This window comes from Sus scrofa, chromosome 4 (assembly GCF_054392235.1).
Source record: "Sus scrofa isolate SSC_HxYL_T2T_F1_AM1 chromosome 4, Sscrofa_HxYL_maternal_Yorkshire_Landrace_v2.0, whole genome shotgun sequence".
NCBI classification, from domain to species: domain Eukaryota; kingdom Metazoa; phylum Chordata; class Mammalia; order Artiodactyla; family Suidae; genus Sus; species Sus scrofa.
In genome coordinates this window covers 123013415-123039743 of record NC_139386.1, presented here as the reverse complement: position 1 = coordinate 123039743, position 26329 = coordinate 123013415, and the positions used below count along the sequence as shown (strand labels likewise).

Sequence of the window (26329 nt, the reverse complement as noted above, 5' to 3'; positions counted from 1 at the left end):
GTCCTCAACCCACTGAGCAAGGGCAGGGATTGAACCCGCAACCTCATGGTTCCTAGTCGGATTCGTTAACCTCTGAGCCACGATGGGAACTCCAGGAACAAATTTTTGATTAATTATAGATTTTATTTTTAGAAAGAGTACATTTAACATTTCATAACTCATTTAATTACTCCACATTTCAAAAACGAGTTAATACACATTAGTATAAAATACAAGAAATGTGGAGATAGTGGAAAATATAAAGTAGAGTCCTTCACCCCCCACCCCTCTCTAATGTTCTCCCAGTCCTATTTCTTAGACACAACTAAACGTTAACAGTTTGAAGTCATCTAATTTGAAAAGTCAAGGGTAATGGGATTTAGAAAATTGGAAGAGTAGGAACCATTTCTCCAGCCCCCAGCCCCGATTCTGTTCCCATGGCCTGCATCTATATTTTCAAGCAGATGTGATGTATGGAATTACTGTGGGCTTTGGAATCAGATCTGTGTTTGAATTCTCACTTCATCACAGAGCAGCAGTGCACGTTTGGGAAGCTCCCTGCCTTTCTGAGCTTTGGGTTCCTCAACAGCAAAGGCTTAATAAAAATATTCTCTTTCTGAGCTTTGATCGGCCTCCTCTGTCTCTCTGTGTCTTTTTAGAAGGCATATCTAAGATTTGACGTAAGAATCCATGATGTTTTTTCCTCCCGAAAAAATGGAATTTGGTATTTTAATGACCCCAGTGTGCCGGATCAATTATTAGAACATTTCACTGCTCTCCTGAGTCGTCAGGTTATAAAAGGACATTGCATTTACCTGCCTCTGGAATCTTCCTGGAATTTTGATGGCCTCTGTTGGGTTTCACTTTGCTCTTATTAATAATTTAACCACTGGGATAAAAATAAAAACAAAGACTCATCTTACAGTGTGAGAACACGGGTCATGTGTGCTAAGTCATGCAGGTAAGATAAGAAGCCAAACCCGGTGGGGTAGCCAGTCTGAAGAAGTCTTTCATGTGGGCTGTTGCCTCCCTCCCACAGAATAACTGCCTCAAAATTAAAGGGAATTGATGTAATGGCTGCTGAGGAGGGAAGTGTATTTTTGCTTTTCAGAGGTGGTTGGAGAAGCTTTCATTATCTAATCCAAACACAGGGGGCTTCTACAAGCAGCTTTCTCTTTTTGCAGCCGTAGTCAGCTTTCAACCACTGCTGCATCTTTAGGCTTGAAACATCACTGCATTAAAACTGACTCTTGTCGAGACTATTATACAACCTATCCAGCAGGAACAACAAAGCCCTGTTTGAATATTGGTTACTGAAAATGGTCTTTATAGCTGGGTTGGTTTAAGTGGATTTTGGTAATCATTTGAGCTGCGACTCAAATGTGGTTCTCTGTTGGTGGAATCTGTGCCCCATGACCCGATCGTTCTTTTACCATGGTTTTGTTTTCTGTGCTGGTTTTGTTTCATATTCAATTTGCTTTGTTTGGTGTGTGCTTTATCAGACCTTCATGTTTACTCATCATAGGAATATGGAGCTTTCTTATTAAAGTTAGAAGTATTTTTTATGTATTTATTTTAGTTTGCTTTCTTTAGAGAATTGAGGTGTTTTCTAGAACCAAAATTATTAATAAATAAATACATGTAATATATTGCTAGTGGAACAGCTTAAACTCCAAGAAACTTTGTAAGTAGAGAAGAAAACCCTACTTTTAAAGAATCGGGACTCAGCCATTCTTCTTGTTGAAGTAAATAGGTGGTTTTTTGGGGGCTTTTTTTTTTTTAAGTTTTATTGAAGTATAGTTGATTTACAAGGGTGTGATAATTTCTGCTATACACAACAAAGTGATTCAGTCATACGTATACACATATCCCTTCTCTTTCAGATTCTTTTCCCACATAAATTATCACAGAATATTGGGTAGAGATCTCTGTGCTATACAGCAGGTCCCTGTGGCCAGTCATTCCATATTGAAGTGCACAGCGTTTGCTGTTAGAACCTATTAAGGAAATAGTGTTATTAATTCCAGGTAGAGAGGATTTTAGGGGTCACATTTGATCCAAACTATAGAGGAAAAGGATGAGTGGTCTTGTTTGAGAATTAAAATATTAAATTGTACTTGGAATAAACCCAAATCCTCCTCCTGGTGTGCAGTGCTCGTCACCCTCTGACCACTCCCTGCCTTTCCCTTCCTCCCCCAGCCGTAGCCGCTCTCACCTCCTCCGTCTGACCACCCAGCTCTTCCCCCTCAAGCACCCTGGTCCCCGTTCCCCCGTTCCCTTAGCTGCTCCCGTGGCTCTCCTCTTGCATATCTCCCAGACACCCCTCCCTGCCTATGTCAAGGTATTAAGTAAGTCTCTTCTCTTTCTAGGACTGTTTCCTTTCCACACTTAAACTGTGTTTATTTTGGTTAATTATTGTTTTTGTTCCACAACAATGTACATTCTACAGAGTGCCTGGTACAGAGCCTGGCACCTGCTAAATGGTCAGTACATTGATTAAATGGAAGTTGTTTACTCGACTTAAGAGCTCCTTTTTGTTTTACTTATTTTATTTATTTTTTTGTCTTTTGTCTTTTTAGGGCCGCACCTGCGGCATATGGAGGTTCCCAGGCTGGGGGGGGTGGGGCGAGGTTCTAATCAGAGCTGTAGCTGCCAGTCTATGCCAGAGCCACAGCAATGTGGGATCCGAGCCACGTCTGCGACCTACACCACAGCTCACGGCAACGCCGGATCCTTAACCCACTGAGCAAGGCCAGGGATCAAACCTGCAACCTCATGGTTCCTGGTCGGATTCGTTAACCACTGAGCCACGACGGGAACTCCGTCCTTTTTGTTTTATTTAAGATTAGTTTATCTAGCTGGACTGGAGGGATTTAACTGTCTTTGACCTCAAGAGGCAAGCCAACATGTTCCCCAGTGGTCTTACCTGCATGCTTTTGCCTCCATTTCTTGTGATTTTATTGATTGTTTAGAGGGCAACGTGGGCCTTCCTCAGAGCAGACAGAGAACTCTGTAGATCTCCAGTGGGTACCGCTCCCTGAGATGTCTTTCAGAAGTCACCAGGAACTAAATGACCTCACAGCAGATCTTCTGCGAGGGATGGGGGTCCTGTGCTGGTCTTTGGTGAACACAGTGTTCAGTGATGGGGTTACAATTGCTCTGCTTCCAAAAGGGTAGCCCCACCGTCGCACCTGTTCAGTGTGCCTTGTGGAAACAGCCCTGGATGGCCCCTTTATGGCTCTGCCCTCTGTCTTTAAGCTCTTACGCACCCTAAGCTGAAGGCTGCTGTTCAGCGTCAAGCTAAAAAGGAAATTTTGGCAGCTCGCTCACTGTCTAAAGATCAGCATTATCACCATGACACTTGTCACTTTCACGGTGAAGAAGGGGAAGTGCAAACATGGTGAGTAAATTAGTTTTGTGCCATTCTTTGGTGGTGTTCTAAATGTTGCTATTTATTTGTCTTAGGTAATCTATTTAAAGAAGACACCAGAAGAAGCCTACAGAGCACTCCTTTCTGGCTCAAACCCCCCCTATCTTCCATTCAGGTATAACTGCTTATGAGACTTGAGCTATAGTACTCGGCTAGACAGCTTGCTACTTCAAAGTTGGAGTCTTGTGTTTTTTAATTATACTAAGATTGTGCCCATGATGTTTTATAGAATGAAATGAGACGGTAGTTTTTCTTATTTCGTTTTGGTGGAGACCCCTTCTCCCATCTAGTAAGTGTAAAATAGCTTTCCCTTTTTAGGAATTAACTTTTTCCCTTGCATTCTTTCTATATCTTGATAGTTTAAGCACAAACAGTGCCTGATTTACGACCCAATAACCATGTCAAAATGAGTTATCTACATCTACAATTCATCCATTCATTCTTTCATTTTGTGAGTGTTGATTGAGCTCTGACCAAATGTCAGGGGTGGGAATATATAGTAAGACCCTCAAAGTACCTTCCCAGAAGCAGCCGGGACCCTAAATCACCCGCTGAGCAGACAAATCTAGCTTCCAAGCTGAGGAAGCCTGTCTCTCATTAAAGTGCTGGAAAAGACTATTTCACCTGAAGAAGATGTCTTAAAAATTTCAGGAAAACTTGAGCTTGTTTAAAAAATAGAAGGGAGCATCCATCAAAACTCCCACAGCAGTCTCTCCCGGGAAGAATTGTGAATGATTCTAGTATTTTTGCCGTTTTGCTTATTTGTGTATCCAAATCTACAAGCATGCAGATTGCTTATTATTGTTCCTAATATCATAATGAGCAACAATAATGAAAGAAAGGAACAGGAAAGATTGTGGACCCCTCTTTGTTTTTGTTACTATCCTGTAGACTCACGGAGGGCAGGGCCTGACCTTAAAAAGTGCTTTTCTTAAATATTTTAATGAATAAATTAAGACTATGTCCCCTGAGATCTAAGGGATTGCCACCTCTGAGTCTCAGGCCACAGGAAGGGAGTGTTATTAGGCACAGGGTGGGTGTCAAGGCGAGGAGGAGGGCGGGGCGACCACAGTGTGCCTGGTTTTCTCAGAGGAGGCAGGGAGGGGAGTATAGGAATTGGGGCGGCAAGAGGAAAATATCCCCAATATGGGAGTTCCCGCTGTGGCTCAGGGGGTTAAGAACCCGACATAGTATCTGGGAGGATGTGGGTTCTATCCCTGGCCTCGATCAGTGGGTTACGGATCTGGAATTGCCACAAGCTTGCAGCCTAAGTCACAGATGTGGCCAGGATCCCACATTGCTGTGGCTTCCGTGTTGACCGCTAGCTTGAGAATTTCCATATGCCGCAGGTGCGGCTGGGAAGAAGGAAAAAAAAAAAAGGAAATATCCCCTTGCAACTTAGAGGATGAGCTAATTAACCATTAAAGGGCATATAAAAGGTGACATTACATAGAAGAACATTTTCACAGTGAAGAAAAGCTTTTTTTCCCAACTTCCTCTTCTAATGGCTTCTGTAATTCAAAAGCCCTTCGTACAATACAATTCTGTTTTTTGGAAAAGGGTAACTGTACTAGTCGTCTGGGCTTTTAAAACAAAGAATCATAGACTGAGTGGATTGTAAACAACAGAAACTTATTTCTCCCAGTTCTGGAGGCTGGGTCAGGTGGCAGCCCGGTCGAGTTCTGGTGAGAGCCCACTTCGGGGCTTCAGACTGCCTATTTCTCTGCTTACTCCTCACGTGGTGCAAAGAGGGCAGAAAAACTCTCTGGGCTTTCTTTTCTCTTTCTTTCTTTCTTTTTCTTTCTTTCTCTCTTTCTTCTTTCTTTCCTTCTTTTCCTTCCTTTCCTTCCTTTTCTTTCTTTCTTTCTTTCTTTCTTTCTTTCTTTCTTTCTTTCTTTCTTTCTTTCTTTCTTTCTTTCTTCTTTCTTTCCTTCTTTCTTTCCTTCTTTTCCTTCCTTCCTTCCTTCCTTTCCTTTCTCTCTCTCTCTCTCTCTCCCTCTCTCCCTCTCTCTCTCCTCTCTCTCCTCTCTCTCCTCTCTCTCCTCTCTCTCCTCTCTCTCCTCTCTCTCCACTCTCTCCTCTCTCTCTCTCTCTCTCTCTCTCTCTCTCTCTCTTTTTAGGGCCCCACCTGCGGCATATGGAGGTTCCTAGGCTAGGGGTCTAATCAGAGCTGTAGCCTCCGACCTACGCCAGAGCCACAGCAATGCAGAATCCAAGACGCACCTACGACCTACACCACAGCTCACAGCAATGCCAGATCCTTAACCCACTGAGGGAGGCCAGGGATTGAACCTGCATTCTCATGGATACTAGTCAGATTCGCTTCCGCTGCGCCACAACAGGAACTCCTGGGGTTTCTCTTTTAAGGGCACTGATCCCATTCATGAGGGCTCTACCTTCATGACCCAATTACTTCCCAAGCCCCCACCTCCTAATACCGTCCCACTGGGGCTTAGACTTTCAGTATTGGATTTTGGGGGGACACGAGCAGGCAGTGCACTGCAGTAATAAGGGTGATATGAATCACTTCCTAAATTCTCAGCAAAGTGGTTAAGAGCATATGCTTTGGTGGCCGAGACACTTCCTGGGTTCAGAGGTTGGCTGTGCTCTTTTCTGTGTGTAGTAAGGAGGTGTGTGTAACTTGGGCAAATTACTTACCGCCTCTGAGTCTCGGTTTCCTTTTCTGTAAAATGGCTTAGGGCTTTCCGGAGGATAAAATGAGTTAATGCATTTATCACTGTGCCTATGCACTACCTAGATTCTGGTTTTCTTATTGTTAGTACTATTTTTAATAAGAAATAAGGATTATCCACAGGGATATAAATATGAATAGGAAGCATTTCTGCTAGTGATCACACATTCTAGTAGGGGCAGATAGCTTTATAGTCACCTAATTCATTGTCAAAAAGTTGGGCTGTAGAAAAATAGAATGAAAGATGAATTCTGATGGACGTGTGAGAAAGTATGAGACTCACTTGAACTGAATTTTTAAAGGGTTTGGCAGGTAGAGAGTGGAGGAGGACCGATTAGGCATGGGTGTGCCCCGGTGGAACCCCCTGGAGGGGCTGTGTCTGAGACGGCTTCAGCCGCCCTGCCCTCTGCGGTGGGAGCACAGTCTCCGTGTTGGGGCAGGAGGGGTGGTGCGGCCAGGACTGCGAGGGGGTCATAGGTGCACTTTTCCTCGAGACAGTGAGGCCTCATTCAATTTGCATTTTAAAGCAGAAAAAATGTTTACAATTTCTTGCTGTTATTTTGTGAACAATACGTGCACCTGGAAATTGTATTTTTTAAAAAATTAAAGTCTAATTGATTTATAGTGTTGTGCCAATTTCTACTGTACAGCATAGTGACCCAGTCTCACACACACACGCTTTTTTCTCATGCTGTCTTCCATCATGTAATGATGTAACATTTGTAAAATTATAATTCCAGTCAGTAGGCCCAAGGGACAATGTAGCTATTCAAATATTTTAAGTGGAAAAATATATTAATTTCTATGTTTGTGATTATTATTCACTTAGAAGTCCTGGGAGATGTATTTGTTTCATAAGCCAGATGGGCCCTCCTATCCTTAGTTGTTTTAGGTGAAGATATTGGAGGAGGAAAGAATGAATTCTTCCTTTAGCATAATTATATTTTAACTTCTATGTGGTAGGTAATTAATTTGTGTCCTGAGAACTAGAATTTTTTTGAAGAATTAAGATTGAAATGTAAGAAAAGACAGTAAGAAAATTATTCCTACTTAACATGGAATTAAATCATAATTGTTATAATTGTAGCCTGTTTTTCAAATTGTTTTTATTTAAACGTTTGAAAATACAAATACATTAACCTGGTTCAATATTTTAAAAACATATAAGAAATTTTATAGTGAAAGCTTTCTCTTCCATCCTTGATTATATCTGTCTAGCCCATAGTCCTATCACAATGACTGGCACAGAAAAAGCAATAAATTAACATATGTATTCCCTGGCACACAAACAAGATGGAAAAGGCCCGCTCTCGGTCCTTGAGAGAAGAGTCAGCCATACTTGGTGGGGAGTCAGCCATGCAAACAAATAATTACAATATAAGATATGTGTTTTAATGCTACATGTAGCAAAGGTAATGGGGCATGAACAAAACCCGATACACAAATGTAATGGGAAATTACAGGCACAGGACCTGCCAAGCCTCTCTAGAAAAATGAGCAAAGGCTGGACAGAAGAGACTGCTGCAAAGAATGTTTGTTAAATCAGTAAGTCTTAAAGAACAGCGTTATTTAAATTAAAACACCTAAAACCCTTTTATTAGAAAGACACTGGAGTTCCTGTCCTGGTTCAGTGGAACCATGAGGATGCTAGTTTGATCCCTGGCCTCGCTCAGTAGGTTAAGGATCCAGTGTTGTGGTGTTGGCCGATTCAACCCCTAGCCTGGGAATCTCCACGGGTGCAGCCCTAAAAAGACAAAATAAAAAAACAAACCCAAAAAACAAAAAGCAAAAAAACCACAAGCTCTTTGGAGAATACGACTCGCTTTCTCTAGTTTGGCTACAGAGACAATTTCAGTGCCAGCCATTGCGATAGTCTTACAGGTCCAAAGTTTGTTAGGACCACTAGGTACCTGCTCCAGGGGACTCAGTGTATGGTTTGCATGAGGAGGTGTGTCAAACAATTGTGGTGTCTCATTAGAGTTAGGAGGTAGGTTGCATGGGAACATTGACGAAGGAGGTGTAATGTCGGAACCGAGGGTTGGAGGAGGTGTTAGGGGTAGGCCCTGTGAATGCCTTTCACATTAGGATGAAAAATGGAGACTAACACTCCAGGTGCTGATTTGAGGTGCTGTAATTTTTCATTTGGATGGCGTAAGTTGTTTTTTTATAATAGTAGGTTAGGTAGGATACTTTATAACATGACGTTTGGGAGTTCCTGTTGTGGCTCAGCAGAAACTAACCTGACTAGTATCCATGAGGACAAAGGTTTGATCCCTGGCCCCGTTCAGTGGGTTAAGGATTCAGTGTTGCTGTTGACCCCTAGCCTGGGAACCTCCATATGCTGCCAATGTGGCCCTAAAAAGACAAAAATAAAATAAAATAAATAATATGTTTGCAGTGTAGATAGGTTATTATAACCAAAAGGACTATCTGATCAGTTTTTCTGTTTGGACTTAAAATTTTTAAATTATATCTTTCTATTAACCTAGTTAAAAATTCTCCAAAGATGAAGCAAATTAAAAAGAAAAGATGTGAGTAGCTTTATTGTTTATTCTTTTTATTCCTCCAGTTTTATTCAGGTATACTTGACACACAACACTATGAAAAGGTGTGTAGTTTCATGATTTGACGTTGCTCTATCGTGAAATGATTACCACAGTAAGTTTAGTTAACATTCATCACCTCATGTGGGTACAGTGTTTTTTCTTACGATGAGTACTTTGGTGATTTACTCTCTCAGCAACTTTCACACGTGCCATTCAGCAGGGTTAACTCTAGTCACGGCGCTGTCCATCACACCTCAGGACTTATCTTCCAACTGAAGGATGGTGCCTTTTGACCATCTTCACCTACTTACTCCACCCCCCACCCGCACCCCCACTTCCTGCCTGCTCATGATTACATTAAGTCTAGTGGACTTTGGTGACAATTATTATTTCTGGCTTGGTGTGACCCATAAAGAATATTTGTTGTGATGTTACCATCTGCAAGTCGGTTTTAGGGGGTTCTATTGAATTGTAAAGCAGTTGTGTAGAAACTATACTTTTCACTTGCACTAGGGATAGCCAGTGTATTTATCAAGAGTGACTTCAGCTCAAAACTCAAGGAAAAGGGTGTGTTTCACCTATTGTAATTCTTTGAGTCCATCTGTCTTTACTGTAGGCTTGGCAGTTGGCCTTCAAGAGAACAAAGGGCTCTTCAGTTCTGGGTCAGTGATAGAGTTTGAATTGGAAGCCTGGTTGAATCTTTTTAGGTTCTCTTCCTTTCAGTCATGTACCACCAAATGTATAGTCTGTACTGCTGACCGAACCTTCTGCAAAGCCATTTATTAACTGCAGCCTGTCTAAGCCCCGTAAGACCACCAACCTTCAGTGGAATTCCTAGATTATTTTCTTGGCAGTCATTGGCAGTGGTTTTCACATCTACGCTTTTGGATATTTATAAAACAATGTCTGTGAAACTCTCTAAATCTCACAGAACATTGAGAAGGTAGCTCATCTAAGTTGCACAACTCGACTTTTTGGGCTTTTAAATTCACTTAGCACCTACTTCTTTGTTTACGGGAACATATGTATTAGCTTGGTAACTTTTTTTGATATTAATGATTCATAAATCTGCCAAAACCCAGTCTTTCTCTGATATATAAAATTAAATGGGGAATACAGCTATACTGACCATAAATAACATCTAAGAGCCCAGTTTGGAAGACATATACAGAAAGCATGACTTGAAAAGTAGGGACTAGGTGCAAAGGTGAGGTTGATGTAGGGTGCTGTGCTGACAGCCAGTGCAGTAAAGCTGCTTGAATGTCCTACCAGTTGTTAGTTTCCTGTGTTTTCTTTCCCCTTCCTTCCTTCCTCCCTCCCTCCCTTCCCTTCTTCCTGCCTGCTTTTCTTTCCTGCCTTCCTTCCTCCCTCCTTCCCTCCCTTCTCGCTTGCTTGCTTCCTTCCTTCCTTCCTTCCTTCCTTCTCTTCCTGGATAGGTCCAAGAACATATTTTGTGTGCCTGTTTTATTTTAGCTTGGAGAAGAGGCTTATAGGTCCATGACTTATAGGTCACTGTTACCCAAACGTATATGGGTTCTCATATTTGGTTTTAGAAAGTATGGGAAACTTAAAAAAAATATTGAGGAGTTCCTGTCATGGCACAGCAGAAATGAATCTGACTAGGAACCATGAGACTGTGGGTTCGTCCCCTGGCCTTGCTCAGTGGGTTAAGGATCCAGTACTGCCATGAGCTGTGGTGTAGGTCGCAGACACAGCTCAGATCCTGAGTTGTGGCTGTGGCGTAGGCTGGCAGCTGTAGCTCCGATAGACTGGGAGCCTCCATATGCTGCAGGTTCAGCCCAAAAGGCAAAAATAAATAAATAAATAAAAGCCATTGATGCCTGGGTTCTACTCCCAGAAATTCTGATGTCCTAGGGAGGAATCCAGGGGTTGGGATTCTTAAAAACTACCTTCATGGTTTCTCTATCCTACCAAGGTCACGAACTGCTCCTCTATAAGACCTGCCTCAGCTAAGAAAATAAAATAAAAAAAGATTCAAGGGCCATAAGTTTAGAACGCTCCATCCTGGAGCACATTCCCATTTTAAAGATTCTGAATGGTTCTGAGTAATAAAGTAACCTGTTTAACTTTGTTTAACTCAGAATTTTCCAAAGAACTTCATCCTGACACCCCCACCCCCTGCCCTGTTTCCATCAACATCCAGCAGAAAGCAGCACTGGTTTTCTGAAATTCCAGGGCACATTTCCTGATCCACTCCTGTGTGGAACAAAATAGATCTCTTGGGATTAGAAGAATATGCTGCCATTTGTGGAACTGTTTTTTTGCTCTTTCCTGAGAGTTTTACAAGTAGATGGCTTATCAAATCATGGTATTTTCGCTAATATGAACAGGAAGAGCAAGTTTTCTTTTAAAGCAGACTTGAGGCCAGAAAACCTTACTTAACAGAGGACCCACACACCTCCCCCTGGCAATCCTTTAATGACATTGGTCATCAAAATGAACCCATACTGTTTGTGTTCAGGGATGGGCTTGTTGTGTTTTGGGGATGACCCCTAGTGATATCCCAGTCGCTGAGCTAGGTCTTAATGGGAACTCTCATCTGGGCATGCCCGAACTTGTAGGTCTCTTAACAAAGGCTCAAAGGGGTCAGCCACTTAGAACTTGGCATAGGCTGCTTTCTTCCTTCTGAAGCGAAGTAAACATGTGCTGGTAGATGTTAGATGCCATTGTAAAATACATCTCTTTACATAAAATGTTGAGCCAGACATTTATTAGCTTAAATATAATACTGTGAATTTTGTCAAAGTTTATTTAGCAATTAACTTGTACTTCAAAGGGAAAGTTCTCTTCACCATGTCCTCGCCCTGCGGCCCCCCCATATCAAAAATGTAGAAACAAAATTTATTTTACAGTCTTTTAAGACTCTCCTTTCATTCTCAACTTTTCTTTATGATGACTTACCTCCCTGCTTCTCAGTGTTGATCTTTGGGGTCACTTCTGTCCCCATGGATCTTTAATAAACCTTTGCTTTTCATGCTTGATATGATAGGAAAGTATATGCATTTGTTTTGAATAGTGAGGATGGGCCAGTTTCCTGAATCTTGAAAATAGAAGGAACTAGGTGATTTATCCAGTCCAAACTGTGGAATCTCTCCTCAGCAGCTGGGGCACACTGAGTAATTGGGACCACCATGAAAAGCAGACTCTATCCGGTTTGCTTGTTAAAGTGATAAATAAGCAACACCGTACAGGATCTGAGAACACAAACAACTATCAAGGTCTCTGTGACCCACTAAATACACATAAGGAAGTGAGTTATATCTATTCTTTTTTTTTTTTAATTCTTAACCTCTTTCATTTTGATTCTCTTTTTTTAATTACTCAATGAATTTTATATTACATTTATAGTTGTACAACGATTATCACAACCCAATATTCTTTTTTTTTTTTTTTTTTTTTTTTCCCCAAGGCCACACCTGCAACATATGGAAATTCTCAGGCCAGGGGTTGAATCAGAGCTGTAGCAGCCGGCCTATGCCACAGCCACAGCAACGCAGGATCTGAGCCATGTCTACAACCTACACCACATCTCACGGCAACGCCAGATCCTTAACCCACTGAGTGAGGCCATGGATCAAACCTGCATCCTCATGGATCCTAGTCCAGTTCCTTAACTACTGAGTCATGAAAGGAACTCCTTTTTTTTTTTTTTTTTTTTTTAATTAAAAAATTTTTTTTTAACATGGCAGTCCTTCATTGGTTTGAGCTGCGAAAATTGGCTCAGAGTACTTATTTTTTATTATTCCTGTTTTTACAGTTTCAGATTAGTGTAGAAACTTTCTGTAGAAGGATAAGTACCACATTTTTGGTACTCTTTTTAGCAGTTTTCTGGTAGCCCGCTTTAGTTGATTACGGTGGTTTGGAATAAGTTTGCAACCACTTACATTAATGAACATAGTGATTCTGTTGAATGCCTCATATATGAAGCCCTTATTTTGAGTATTGTGTCAAAGACAGTTTACTGTTATTTTTATCCGTAAAGCAAGATTAGTGCGGTTAAATAGAGGGCATGTAGGTGTTGATGAAAAGGGCCAGAGCACAACCCTTGGTGTGTTTTTCTGATGCTTACTATTTCTAGTGCTAGACAAACTCTGTTCTGCTGATTTAGATGGTCTTTTAAGCCATGACTGAGAAATGAATTTTCATGTGTCTCTGTTTCTTTAGATGAGCAAAATGATTAGTGCGTGACTTTATGTCAAATCTGAGAAAAGGAGATTCTGTGTCCTGTGTTTTTGTTAGGTACTGGTCACACTCTGCCCCATGAAGCCACTGGGTTTCGTTCTTTTATGACTGGGGGATAGCTTTGTAGGTCTAGATAGGATCAACAGGTGGCTCACTCTTCTCCGTGGAGCTGGTGCATATATGTCCTGGATGTGTTTGAAGACTGGAAGCCAGGGGTACTTTGGACAATTGTGTAAAGCATTTGGGGGCATTGTCTAATTCCCAGGGATCCATACAGATTAGTCTAGGGCTGAACTGTCTAGGACAGTAGCTACTACCTACATGCACTATTGAGCACTACTAGTCCAAACTGAAATAGACTATAAGACTATAAAATACACATTGGATTTTAAAAATTTAGTACAAAAAGTAAACTATCTTATTTATAATTATGTTGGTTACATGCTGAAATAATATTTTAGATAGGTTAAACAAAAATATATTTTAAAACTTACCATTTACTTCTTTTTACTTTAACATGGTCATGAAAAAATTAAAATTACATACGTGGCTCTTTTTTGTGGCTTGCATTACATTTCCATTGAAAAGCAGTGATCTAGATTACCTTATTGGCATCGTTTATGATTAGAGATTGTTTTACGTAATTTTTGCTTCGACATGTCCCAGCCACTGGAGTTGTTCAGGCCTGTGTTGAATGGTCTCCTGGTAATAGTCATTCATTCATTCATTCATTCAGCAGCTACAACATGGTCATGTGCCCAGTACTGTACTGGACTCTGGGCATACAATGTAAAAAACATTCTCCATCCTTAGGAAGCTCATGACTGGGAGTTTGCGCTGCTTGTGCCGATGGGTTTCAGTTCAGTGCTTGGAACGGGGCTTAGATGACCTTGGAGATCCTGTCTGTCCTTTTGCCCTGCAGAGCTTGCATACCTCCTAATTACTTGCTACCCGCAGAATTTACAGTGAATCGTAGAATCAAGAGGTGTGTAGATTATAGTCATTCTTTTATTTCTTAGTCCACTTACTAGAGCGCTCTTTTATTCTTTAGTGTAGTCTTCACACTGTAAACACAGTGACTCTGTTCTTCACTTTTTGTTTGTTTCAAACAACTTCGTTACCAGAAGTGCTTTCTTATTGTTTGGTGTAAATATGTCCTTTCATCTCTGGTTTCATCTCCTCATTGTTAACATTTACCAGGTTGCTTCATTCTGAGAGATTTCTTAGATTCGTAGGTTTCAAGCAGTGTTGGTTGGTAACTGGCTCTGTAAGTAAAGAGCATTTGCTGACTTCTGTGGTATAAATATTTCCACCAGTGCTGATCTGGGCTCTCAAAATTTATGAATATCTAACAGTTGACTCTTGAGAGCCTGTAGAAAGGTAGCTCTAGGACAGTAGTAGATCAAGCCTTTTCTTTTTGTGTCTATATTTATGGATGGTGATTCTAGTTTTCTTAAATTTAAATTTTCTTCTACTGCTTTTTTGCAAAATAAATGTAAAAATATAAAAATAAACAAAAATCTCAACTGCTTTATCTAGTAAAATATTCATACACTTAGTTTTTCATTCAATAAATAGTTATTGGCTGCCAGCAATTTTTTTATAATCACTTCAAAGAGCTTTATGACTCAGTTGAGTGTTATGCCAGCAGTCACATTTAGAAAGAATTGCTGGGATGGATAGAATTTAGATGGTCAAGCATGAGGTTCTGCTAAATTTGTATTTGGACGTCTCTAGACAGCGGGTGGCTGTAACGTTAGTCTTCTGTATTGGGGGTTAGAGACACACGATTTATTCTTTAGCAGAGATGAATGATTAGAAATCCTAGGTGTTTGGGTTATTACCTTATCTCCTGAATGAAGAGCAGCCTTGTGTTTACCTGTTTAAGAGGGTAATGCAATCCGTGGTAGAACTGTCCTGCCAGATAAGGGTTAGAGCTGTAGTTTTCCCAGGCAGCATAGGACGTGCGTTTTCCCTCAGTTGACATCTGTGGGATTTCAGTGGTCCTTTACGAGGGAGGTGGAAAAATACACGCCCTCTTATTCCACTCAGTAACTACTTGGCTCAATAAATATAAATAAATGCATGGATGAATGAGGAAGCAAACCAGGAGTTAAATAAACAATTGGGAACCATAACTGCAATAAAAACTGGGGGAGTATAAAACTTTGTAGCACATTACTGTGGTGATTTAAATCCTGTAAATTCTATAATGCCTCTCTAAAGTGTCTGGATTAAAAGAAAAGGGTGTTTAAAACCACTTGACAAAGGAAGAGAAAACTGCTTTGAATATCACTACTTTTAGCTTTATTCAATTAGTATTCTTTGGCAAAGAGAACAGAAGGACGTGATCTTAAAGGGACAGAAGGGATTCGGGGTTAATGCAAAGAAAGCTTTTCTTGCTAGTGAGCATTGAGGTGTTAGCTCTTGAGTTAACAAAAATGGCCATAGGCTATTATGGAACATTCTGTAGAACATTCTCTTGGAATGATCTCCCACGCTCCTTTACTTAATTTGAAGATTTATTTACACACATTTATTATCTCTTTCATGTTGGGCACTGCGTTAGGTACTAAGGAGACGGTATAGCGAGTAAGAACATGTATAGACCCCATCTTCTCTGAGACTACTAGAGAGAGAGGCAGAGGGCCCAGTAAGTACACCAGGACAGAAGGGCAAACTGTAGTTAAGTCCAATGATAAAATAAAGAAAAAAGCCAGGGTGAGGTTGGAGGCTTTTCCTCGAGACAAGTGATCTTTGAGCTGGGATCTGAAGGCTGAGTTGGTCACCTAGGCCATCAGAGGACATGTGACCAGGGAGCAGAGGTGCAGGCGGTCCCCGTGAGGAGCTTGGGGAGGGCACAGAGTGCCGGAGCGCGGAGTGAGGAGGGCGCCGGAGGGGCAAGGGGGGCCACCTGTCCCAGACCTTGTGTCCTCTTGGGATTTGAACCCTCCCTTGAGAGAGCAGTGGGGAGTCAGTGAAGGGTAACAACGGAAGAGTGACTGGGCCAGACCTGCCTTTCAAAGATATCACTCTGGCTGCAGTGAAGAAGACAGATTAGGAAGGCGAGGAGTGTATGTGGGGGGGGGGTTTGGAGTCTGCGCGAGAGGCACCCCGAGAGAGGCAGTGGACCTGGGGAGCAGCACGTGTGTTCAGATGTTCAGGAGGGGCATAGTGCACTGGGATAAGGGGAATGAGAGAGATGGAAGGGCTGCTGGGTTCTAGCTTGAGTGACTGTGCACGCTGCATCTTTAGGGAGGGCTGGAGGACCAGATCACTGTTGTTGGTCTGGGGTGGGGGCAGAGTCAAGAGATTCTTCTTAAATGAATTTGAGATGCCTTAAGGTCCCACATGGAAAGATCACGAACGTGGTTGGCTAGACTGCTTTGGAGTGTTAAGGAGTTTGTGCTGGAAAGATAAATTTGAGGGCCATTGCCAGATAGAAGGCAACTTACGTAAATGAGATTGTGTAGCGAGGTGGTTCCTCTTATCAGCAGCATTGATACCACCCGGAAACTAGTTAGAAATGCAGATCCCCAGGCCCTGTCCCAGACCTATTGAATCTCAACTCGGGTGGGGCCCAGCATTCTGCGTTTTAAGGAGCCACCTTGGGGTTGATGGTGAACACGGGAGTCTGAGGGAGCCGGGTCTCAGGAGAGAGTATGGAGTGTGAAAAATTTGAGTCTGGAGCTGAACCTTGAGGACACTGGGAGGTGAAGGATGACTTTGCAGAGGAGCTTGGGAAGGAGTTGTGTTCAGAGAGGTAGAAGCAAAATCCAGGAACAACGAAGAGACTATTCAAAGGTGGGAAGTACTTGTTCCTGACATAGTAAATAAAAAGATGCTTATAGAATGTTTCCTGGATTCAGAATCAGTGAATCCAGAGAGACAGAAAGTAGATGAGTGATTGCCAGGGGTGGCGGGGGTGGGGGGGCAGGGGGGAGAGGAGGTGGAGAATGAGTTATTGTAAGGGGGTGTAGAGTTTCTTTCTGGGGTGATAAAAATGGTTTGGCATTAGTGGTGTGAATTGTGACTATACTAAAAACCACAGCATTATGAATATATTAAAATTTACTGAACTGTACACATTAGAAAGGCTAAAATGGTATATTTTATCTGAGTTTTAAAAACGTCCCGTGGACTTAGCAAATATGAAGATCATTGGTGATCTTAGTGAGAAATGCTCACGGCAGAGAGTGGATACAGAGCAGAGGAGGTTAAGATGTAAGAGGAGAGAAAGCGGGGGCAGGAAGAGGAATACTGTTTTTAGAGAAGTCTTGTTTTAAAGAGGAGGCCAAAGAGAGAGTGAGTGGTGGTTGAAGTCAAGAAATTTTAGGATTTTTTTTTTTTTTTCATTTACAGATGATAGGAACCTGAAAATGTTTAAATTTTATTGGGAAGGATCAGAGAGAGCGAGGGAGGGAGGGGGAGATAGGGAGAGGAAGGAAACCGTCAGTTAGTTGAATCGTGATGTTATTTCAGGGTAAGAAAGGACTTTTGAGTTTAATCGAGCCTGGTGTGCTCCTAACCTCCACCTCCACTTCATAAAACACTGTAGGTGACAAATGTCCCTTGCAGGCCATCTTCCAATTCAATCTTGGCTGTTTACGGGGCAAGTATCTTGCTCCTTCCCAGGACCAACCATTTTATTTTAGATGGTTCTAACGCCAACAGGGAAGATTTATTTATAAAATGCGAGATAATATTGCTCTCATAGGGTAAAATCTTTCAGTTTCTTAAAGGTAATTTCAAACTTATTTTAGTCACTTCCTTCCTCTCACTTCCAGAAGAGTCCCGTGCCGCTGCTTCCCCAGGCTTTTGCAAATTATCTGGTTTTAACTGGTGATGCTCTGATTTTTCCACTGTCTCCTTAGTATTCATTTTTCTTGGTCTTCGAATTTGTTATGACTCATCTATCTGATTTCCAGCTTTCAGAATTTTCTTCCTGCTGTCTGCTCTCTTATTCTCCCTGACCTTGTTGGATTCCATTTTTATAAGCCTTTTGAAATTCTCTTTTTAGTGGGGTTTTGGTAGACCCATGGATTTATTCTGCCACATTTCTCTCTCTCTCTCTTTTAACCCCAAAGAATATGTAACATGTTTTTGTGTTCCTTCACTTGTGTTGTCACTCTCCTTTGACTATGGATGAGCCAGGTGCCGCTAATAAGCCGTTTCTCCCTTGCCCAGTTATGGGGCCGGGTTTTGGGATCCTATTGCCTTCATGAGGATTAATTGTGTTAATGCATCTAGGAAGTTCCCTGGTGGCTCAGTGGGATAAAGATCTGGCATTGTCACTGGCTGTGGCTTGGGTTCCCTGGCCCTGGCGCCTCTGCATGCTATGGCTGTGGCCAAAAAAAATATGTTAATTCATCTAAATTACCCAGCCTAGTGAGTGTTTGAAAAAGGTGTGTCATTAGCTTTCACCAGTGCTGAGGATGTGACTTAATTTTATCGCAGCTTTTATTGTATTTCAATTCGTAAACTCTTGCCTGTCTTTCTAACCTGCCGTGACTGCTTTGTGCTCTAATTTTGTTGGAAGGCGTGTTAGCTCTCCCTCCACTCTCAGGTCTGCACATTTCTTCACAGGTCACCAGGGCTCTCTTTTCAGCCCTTGGTAGCAGCTGTAGCTGGGCTGGGGTAAGAGCTATCGTGATAATCTCATCATGCTTTGCAGATAATGAGAGACTGGATCTGGAGCTTTTCTTTCTTCCTCCCTCCCTTCCTTCCTTTTCTTTCTTTCTTTCTTTCTTTTTTTTTTTTTGGGCCACACTCACAGCATGTGGAGGTTCCCAGGCTAGGGGTCTAATCGGAGCTACAGCAGCCGGCCTACACCACAGCCTCAAGCAACGCCAGATCCGAGCCACATCTGTGACCTGCACCACAGCTCACGGCAACGCTCAATCCTTAACCCACTGAGCAAAGCCAGGGATCAAACCTGCATTCTCATGGGTTCATTTCCATGGGTTGGGTTCATTTCCGCTGAGCCACAACGGGAACTTGGAGCTTTTCTAATAACATATTCGTGAATTTGTCTAGCTGAGTTTGGGTGGAAAGAAATACTTGCAGAAATAAGGGGTTTCTTCAGTTCTTAAAATTTCTTTTACTCTTTTTAAATACAGGGAATAAATTTTCGTTTTCTTTACCAAAGCAGTAGTTTTTAATCTAGGGTTTGTGGAGAGAATTCAGAGAATGAGTGAATTCGGATGACAAAAAAAGCACATATCTTTACTTTTACTAACCTTATAACTTATAAAATTACATTCAATAATAAATGTTGGAAATAAATTATATTAGTATTAACAATATAAATGACTTTTTCACAACAGAAATTATAGAATTTTTATATTCTGTTACAGTTATTATATATATCTTAAGATATTTATTTTTATTCCTTCTTTAAAATTATAATCATTATCAGACCTGCTACTAGATCTTGTTACTTATTATTAATAAAGTATGATATTATACATTTGCTTTTTATATTTTGATAGCTTTACATTTAATCGCATTAGTCTTCTGTTATTTCTGTGTATTTTATTCTATCCATTTGAAACATTGTTCTGAGAAGAGGGGTTCACAGGCTTCATCAGAATACACACGAAGGATTCTGAACCCTTTTCCCCAAAAGACATGTTGCTACAAAAGAATGTGTGGTTATTTATATAAACTAGTATATTGTCTTAGATCCCCAGATACTCATTTCTCTGGTTTAGTCCATTAAAATTTGCTTCTTAATATATGGTTCTTGTCTTTACAAGATATTTGAAAAGGGAGCTATATTTGTTTTTCACTGACCCATGAATTAATATGACATTAAAAAAAGAACTCTTAAAAATCAGGCTTAAATATCTAGAATAACCTTTCCTTAACATAGTTTAACTGAAGTTTCATGTCTTAAACCTTTCTGTTAAACTGCTTTGCTAGACTGCTTCTTTTAAATTAGGTTATTTAGCAGGATGCTGAAACTCAGTGATGTTGATGTTACCTTTCAGTTCATGGCTTAGCAGCCCTAGGTTCAAGTTACCTTGGATGACTGTGATACAAGACTCAGTTTTATGTTAGTTGTGTGTTGAAGCCCTAAGGGTCATTTTTTTCCCCTTGGAGCATCTTCTGCACCACCCTCACCCCTCCTTCACCCCCACACGCCCTTGGACCAACTTTGTGTGGTGCATTTGACTGTGATTGGCAGGTGCCTTGACAGCTCTGTTCCTTCAGGTCAGCAGTGGGGGCTGGGCAGAGCGACTGAGAACCTTGAGGTCAAGTTTCTTGCCTTGGACACCTTGGAACATTGCTGGTGTTAAAGCATCAGTGCCAGTTCTTGCTAACTGACCTGAACTTGATACTTGAGTTTTATGTTGCCGAATGCAGGCCTGCTAAGTTGCTCCAAAAAACTTAAATAAAGGATGAAGCCTCAATTTTCGGTGCAATAGGTCTCCACTCCTTTTGATAGAACACTTCGTGGTGCATTAGAAGCTCTCCTGGATCCCAAGAGGAGATTTTTTGGAAATATGACTGCATTTTCCACAGTGGGTTTTTTTGGTAGGTGGGGGTGGGGGGAGCAGAAGTGGTGGCATTTAATCCATAAAAATAACTGCCAGAATCTGTTAATCTGCATACATTGCCCCCCTTAAATTTTTATGCTATGTTTGCCATAATCCTGAAGGTGGTTCCTGATTCTGAGTACTTCTCATGGTGATGAATGAGAAGTACTTAATGAAACATTCCAGTTCACTGTTAATAATAAGAATAGTCATAATATTTATGATGCACTTCCTTTGTGCTAGGCACTATATGAAGGACTTTATATTTTTTCAATGTAATCTGACAACAGCCCTATGAATAGTAGCTACTGTTCATAACTTCATTTCGCAGATGAGGCAACCAAGACTCCTGGAGGTGAGATAACTTGCTCAAGGTCCCAGCCAGAATGTGACAGAGTTGATATTTGAAGGCAGCCTGACTCCAGAGCTCAGACTCTTAAATCTGCTTTCTTCTTAACTCAGCCTGTTGAATTAAAGCAGTTTCAGAAGTGCTTCAGTTCAGCTATGGGAGTAGTTAACTGGTGGGATCTGATGTCTAAGTCACCCATGTTGACAGCTGTGAAGCCAAACGAGCATGTCTCCAACTGACTTTGATATTTTATTACTTGAGTATTCTAAGTGTGTATTTTTAATGTTAAGTTTTTTTGTGTTCATAGGGATGCTTCCTTTGGAAATTGCACTTACAATCTCACCATCCTCGACTGTTTGCAGGGAATCAGAAAGGTAATAACCATCTCCTTGCTGTCGTTGACACAGTAGTTTGAAAAATAGGAGAAAGGGGAGTTCCCGTCGTGGCGCAGTGGTTAACTAATCTGACTAGGAACCATGAGGTTTCGGGTTCGGTCCCTGCCCTTGCTCAGTGGGTTAAGGATCCGGCGTTGCCGTGAGCTGTGGTGTAGGTTGCAGACACGGCTCGGATCCTGCGTTGCTGTGGCTCTGGCGTAGGCCAGTGGCTACAGCTCTGATTCGACCCTTCGCCTGGGAACCTCCATATGCTGCGGGAGCAGCCCAAAGAAATAGCAAAAAGACAAAAAGACAAAAAAAAAAAAAAAAAAAATAGGAGAAAGGAATAATGTCGACATCCTTGTTTATTGTTGGACAGAAGAGAGGGGCGGCTCTGAGCGGCTTTCTCTCCTTGCACAGCGATTGCTCTGTAAAATGCAGGCCACAGGGCAGATTGGGGAGATGTTTAGGGGGTAGCTCTTCTTATAGAAGCAGATGGGGGTCTCCCTTTCTTACCTAAACTATTTGTGTTATCACTTTCCTGTGCTCAGCTGCATGATGGAGCTTGATCTTGGTGTGGGAGAGACAGGAAGTGATCTCACCCACGGCTCTCCTCTGTCAGGGTGGAGAACATTTCCACGTTGTTTTTCTAGTTGGGTGGTATTGCATGCCCATGAAGTAGTAAGGAGGCCAGATAGTAGTATCTCATCTCTGCAAATGAGGAAGCAAGCCCAGAGAGGTTCAGTCACTCTCAGGATCACACACAGAGCCTTATTAGGAGGGCTCATTCTAACTCAGATTTGCATATCAATCTGGAGTTCTTTCTAATATCCGGTTGGGATCTGTCATGAATCAATGGTTGTCAAAGTGTGGAGAGTTGTGAGATGCAAAGTCTCAGACCATAAACCATAAACCACAAACCGTAAACCAGAACCATAAACTCTGGGAGTGGGGACCTGCAGTCTGTGTTTGAACACTCCCTCTGGATGATTTGACACCCTCTAAGGTATGGAGCCATGGTTATTTTGTTACTCAAGTATGTCATGGAGAAGTTAATCTAAAAGAGTGTTGAGAACTTTGGAACATGTTTTAGCACCACGGATTTACTAGAAGTCACGCCTGCTCTTCTGTGAATTCTGTTGAAGGTTCAAAGTACATCATTCCGTCTAGCACACAGAGCCATGCCTTTCAGGCAGGAGGTATGGGTTTCATAATCAGTGGCAAGGGTCATCGCGGACTATAAATATAAATATAGTATCGGTAGTGAGTCATGTTCTAGTTTCTCTTCTCTGATGTGCTACAACACTGATTTTTCTCTGTGTTGAGAAAATTGGTATGGTAAATACGGGATTTGCTTTCTGTATCTATGTTTTTGACTTTGATATTTTATCAAAAATGAACTTAAACCCTGTAAAACTTTACAATAGTTTTCAAATGTTTTCCTTTTCAGTTAAAAACTATCAAGATAGGCCAGCCCATCCTATGTATGTCATATCACCAACACACACCTCCAGTTAACACCAGTTAAGAACTCCTAGGGAAATGGTGGTAGTGTTTAAAAACTATGCCTGAGGGGAGAAAGGTAATTTATTTATTGTTACTATTATTATTTTGCCTGTCCTGCCATCAGGTACAGGCTGTTTCTTTTGTAACGCTGATGGAATTCAAAAAGCGTTCACACTGAAACATTCCTGCCTGTTGTTAGAGTAACTGGTAACTTGATATTTATGATATTTATGACTTTTTCATTAAGCAGGTCTTCTGTAAATTCCTTTCTTTCTCTCTTTCTTTCTTTCTCTCTCTCTTTCCTTCCCTCCTTCCTTCCTTCCTCCCTCCCTCCCTCCCTCTCTCTCTCTCTCTTTCTCTCTTTCTTTCTTTCTTTCGAGTTAAGTTTTGTTGGGGGTGAAATTAGGACCTAAGCCAGGGAGACAGCATCTCAGAAAGCCCTGAGAAACCGTTCCCTAAATTTCTTGTTTCATTGAATGTTGGGGTTTATTTTTCCCAAATGTAGATGGGATTTTAGAGAATCTGAGGGACTGTTTAAGCACCTGAGACCCATTGCCTCTTTGTACACTCACGGCAGCGTGTGCTGGGCTATTTCTGGGCAATGAGAACTGTATAGCCTAAGAGGGTAGACAGAATGTGGCCACATTTTTGCCTTTCTAGGAAGAGTATCTTTCTGATTTTGATGTATTGGCATCATTATAAGCAAAGGTTATATATATGTGAACTTCACACAGAGGCATACACAAACACACACTTTAAAGAAAGAGGAAAGAAAGTGGTAGTTTAGGGCATATTTTCTTACTGTTTTCTCTGGAATGGTACCTATGGATGAAGTAAGTTGCCTTGTTTAAAGGTGAAATAATTTAAATGGTTTGTCCTGCTTATCCTGTAGAGGTTATCTAAACTAGTGTTGTCAGAATTTACATTTATGAGAATCACCTACGAAGGAATTTTAAAAATGATGATCCCACTGCCAAAGAATCTGATTTCATGGTTCTGCAATGGGGCCTAAGGATCTGTATTTTAAATATAAATTACCTTAAGTCCAGCTGGTTCATGTTCTACGTTTTGCAAAACATTGGTCTCTAAGGTATTTTCAAAGATAGATGTACTAAACTTGGCTTAATGGTTTCTTCAATTTTTAATGACTTAATCATGTAACTTTTAAAAGTGACTATGGTTTTGTATTCTAGTGTAATCTGTATAGCTTCATGACATAAAAAAAAAAAAAGACTTCAAAATATTATGTCTGGGTAAGCCAGATAGTTTTTAAAAGTTCTAAGTCATTAGTTACAAAAAGGAGTATGAAATATTTCTTCATATTGTTAAAAAGATCAGTTCTTCCTTCTAAATTGTAACAATAGTCAAGTATATTTTTACTCTGTCAGAAGGTATTACCATGAAACAAATTCTCTCAATATAGAGTTTTAGGAACAAATAGGGCCTATTAGGTAAAAAGGCCCTTATTACTAAATATCTCACTAATGATAAAAGGAAAATAAAACCTGAGAATAACTGATTTTTCTTCTCTCTGAAAATTTAATTACTATTATATATTCTGGAATATTTAGGTATGAAATAATTGCATAGTTCCCGATAGGCTTTTTTTCTTTTTCCTTTTTCACCTGCACCTGTGGCATATGGAAATTACAGGGCCAGGGACCGAATCTGAGCCTCATCTGCAACCTGTGCCACAACTGCGTCAATGCTGGATCCTTAACCCACTGCGCTGGGCTAGGGATCGAACTGGCAACACCACAGACGCAAGCTGGATCATTAACCCACTGCGCCACACTCCCTAATAGGTTTCTAACTATGCATTTGCTCGTATGTTGCATTTTATATACATAAATAATTTTACATACAATTAACTATACATTTGCTAGTATGTTTCACTTTATATACATAAATAATTTTGCATATAAAACTAGTGTATGTTAGAACACAAGAGGCGTATTTTATGGGACATGTCTTCATAATTTGTTAAGTATTTAGTTCCACTTATAAGACAATCTCAAAGCAAAATTACAGATGTTAGATTATTTCTAGATATGCAATACAAGTCAAAGGTTTCAAGCTTTCTCTTTCAGGTCAGGAAGGATCATTTGTGAGCAGGAATTCCGGGAATGGCTAGAAGTCTTTATCAATTTCACATGGAAAAACTAATTCAAATTCTGCTTTTAGGGATTACAACATGGATTTTTTGACTTTGAGACATTTGATGTGGATGAATATGAACATTATGAGGTTTGTATATTTTAATTTTTTGTAAGATATAACTTCATGTTGATTACATGGTTCTTTTTTTTTCCCTAGCACTTCAGGGATTGCAAATTGATTGGCTCCTAAATAAAAGCATTCTGCAGTTTTCTTTAGTTGTCAGCTCCATCCTTTCAGCTTTGGTTATTGCATTTGAACCAGGAGTTATCAAAATTTTAGTTCAGGAAAATGCCGTATCTCTATATTTTTTCATTAAACCTTGATTGACAATAACTTTGAACCTTTCATTTATAAGAAAAAATAATTTAAGCTATAGTTTGGTAGTAAAATTGTTACTTTTATTTTAAAATTTAGGCTTTGGTTAAAACAAACCAAGGTTTGTGCCTTGTAATGTTTTTGACTGCATACATTTTATTTTTGAAATACGGCTGAATTTACTCAGTTCTGAGAGTTGGCTCAGTTTTTTTTCCATGGCACCATTACAAAGCTTTTGAATAACGTCTTGTCTGCTCAGTGAGGCAGTGTAGGTGAAGGCGCTTCAGGCTACACTGTGCTGTAAGGAGCCACTGTGGTAGCGCGCTTCCTGAGTCATAGAGGGGTCTAGAAGTAGTTAACTTTTCCTGCAGGGTGAGCCATCCGTTGACTCCACGTAGGCTGACCCTTCTGTGCAAGGGGGCTGTCTGTCAGGGGTCTCAGAGCAGCTGTAAGGTTATCGCTCTGCTTAGCTAGACAGGGGTAGCCCACATTCAGGCTGTGTCTATTTGGATACCCTGCTTACAGGTTAGCCTTACTTAACACATCTGAGAAGAAACTAAACATCTCCCATCACCTTTCCACTGTTCACCAGACCAACACTAGAAACATCCTTTTTCCCTCCCTAATTGAGTGAGTATTTGAGTTCTTGTTGCTAGGGTGTGTTTCATCTTTCTCTTCCTTTCTGTTCTCACTTCCTTCCCCCAGGCTCCTGTCTTTCGTCCTCTCGGGGGCTGCTATATCCGCTCTCTAACGAGCCCTGGCCCTTCTCCTCTTGGTCTTTCACACATTTGATTGAGGGTCTCAACACAGAGCCCTCGTCTGGTCTGGTCTTGGCCCCAGCCTGGCTGCTGCTCCCATGACCTGGCCGAAATGAGGGGCAACGCCTCTGCCCTGGCATCCTTAGCTTCAGAAGAGCGCCCAACCACCTTGCCAGCCTCCTGTTTCTCCACTGTAGGCACTCTGTGTACCAGCCCTCCTGAGCTGCTTGTTCACCGTTGTTTGAATGTCTCTTGCCCTGGCTGAGTCCTTTCTCCCAGAGGCCCGTCTTCTTTAGCATTTTCCTCCTCTCGTGTGTGTAAAATCCTGCAGAGATCAGATCTCACTCTCCCCCTCATTTTCACATTCATGTTTTCCATTTTCCTTACATCATGGCTATTTGCGTACGAGCTTTATTTTCCTTCTTAGATTGTAAATTCCTTGTGGGTGGGACGTGACTAAAAGGAAAATATGTACT

At 41.1% G+C, this 26329-nt stretch overlaps 1 protein-coding gene across 26 annotated transcripts in view; it reads left to right on the top strand.

Moving 5' to 3' along the window:
- Nucleotides 1-26329, top strand: part of CDC14A (cell division cycle 14A) — a 169405-nt gene that overhangs the window by 59713 nt on the left and 83363 nt on the right. For 11 of the 26 annotated variants that reach the window (XR_002343573.2, XR_002343572.2, XR_014844656.1 and 8 more), the window contains 3 exons: nucleotides 3445-3524; nucleotides 21048-21114; nucleotides 24805-24867. Coding sequence is in view for 18 of the 26 variants with exons in the window: in XM_021090134.2 (XP_020945793.2) it covers nucleotides 3445-3524; nucleotides 21048-21114; nucleotides 24805-24867 (210 nt within the window). In the remaining 8 variants the exon portion in view is untranslated. The remainder of the gene's footprint in view (nucleotides 1-3444; nucleotides 3525-21047; nucleotides 21115-24804; nucleotides 24868-26329) is intronic. The other 15 variants (XR_014844657.1, XR_014844658.1, XR_014844659.1 and 12 more) reach the window with 3 other exon arrangements.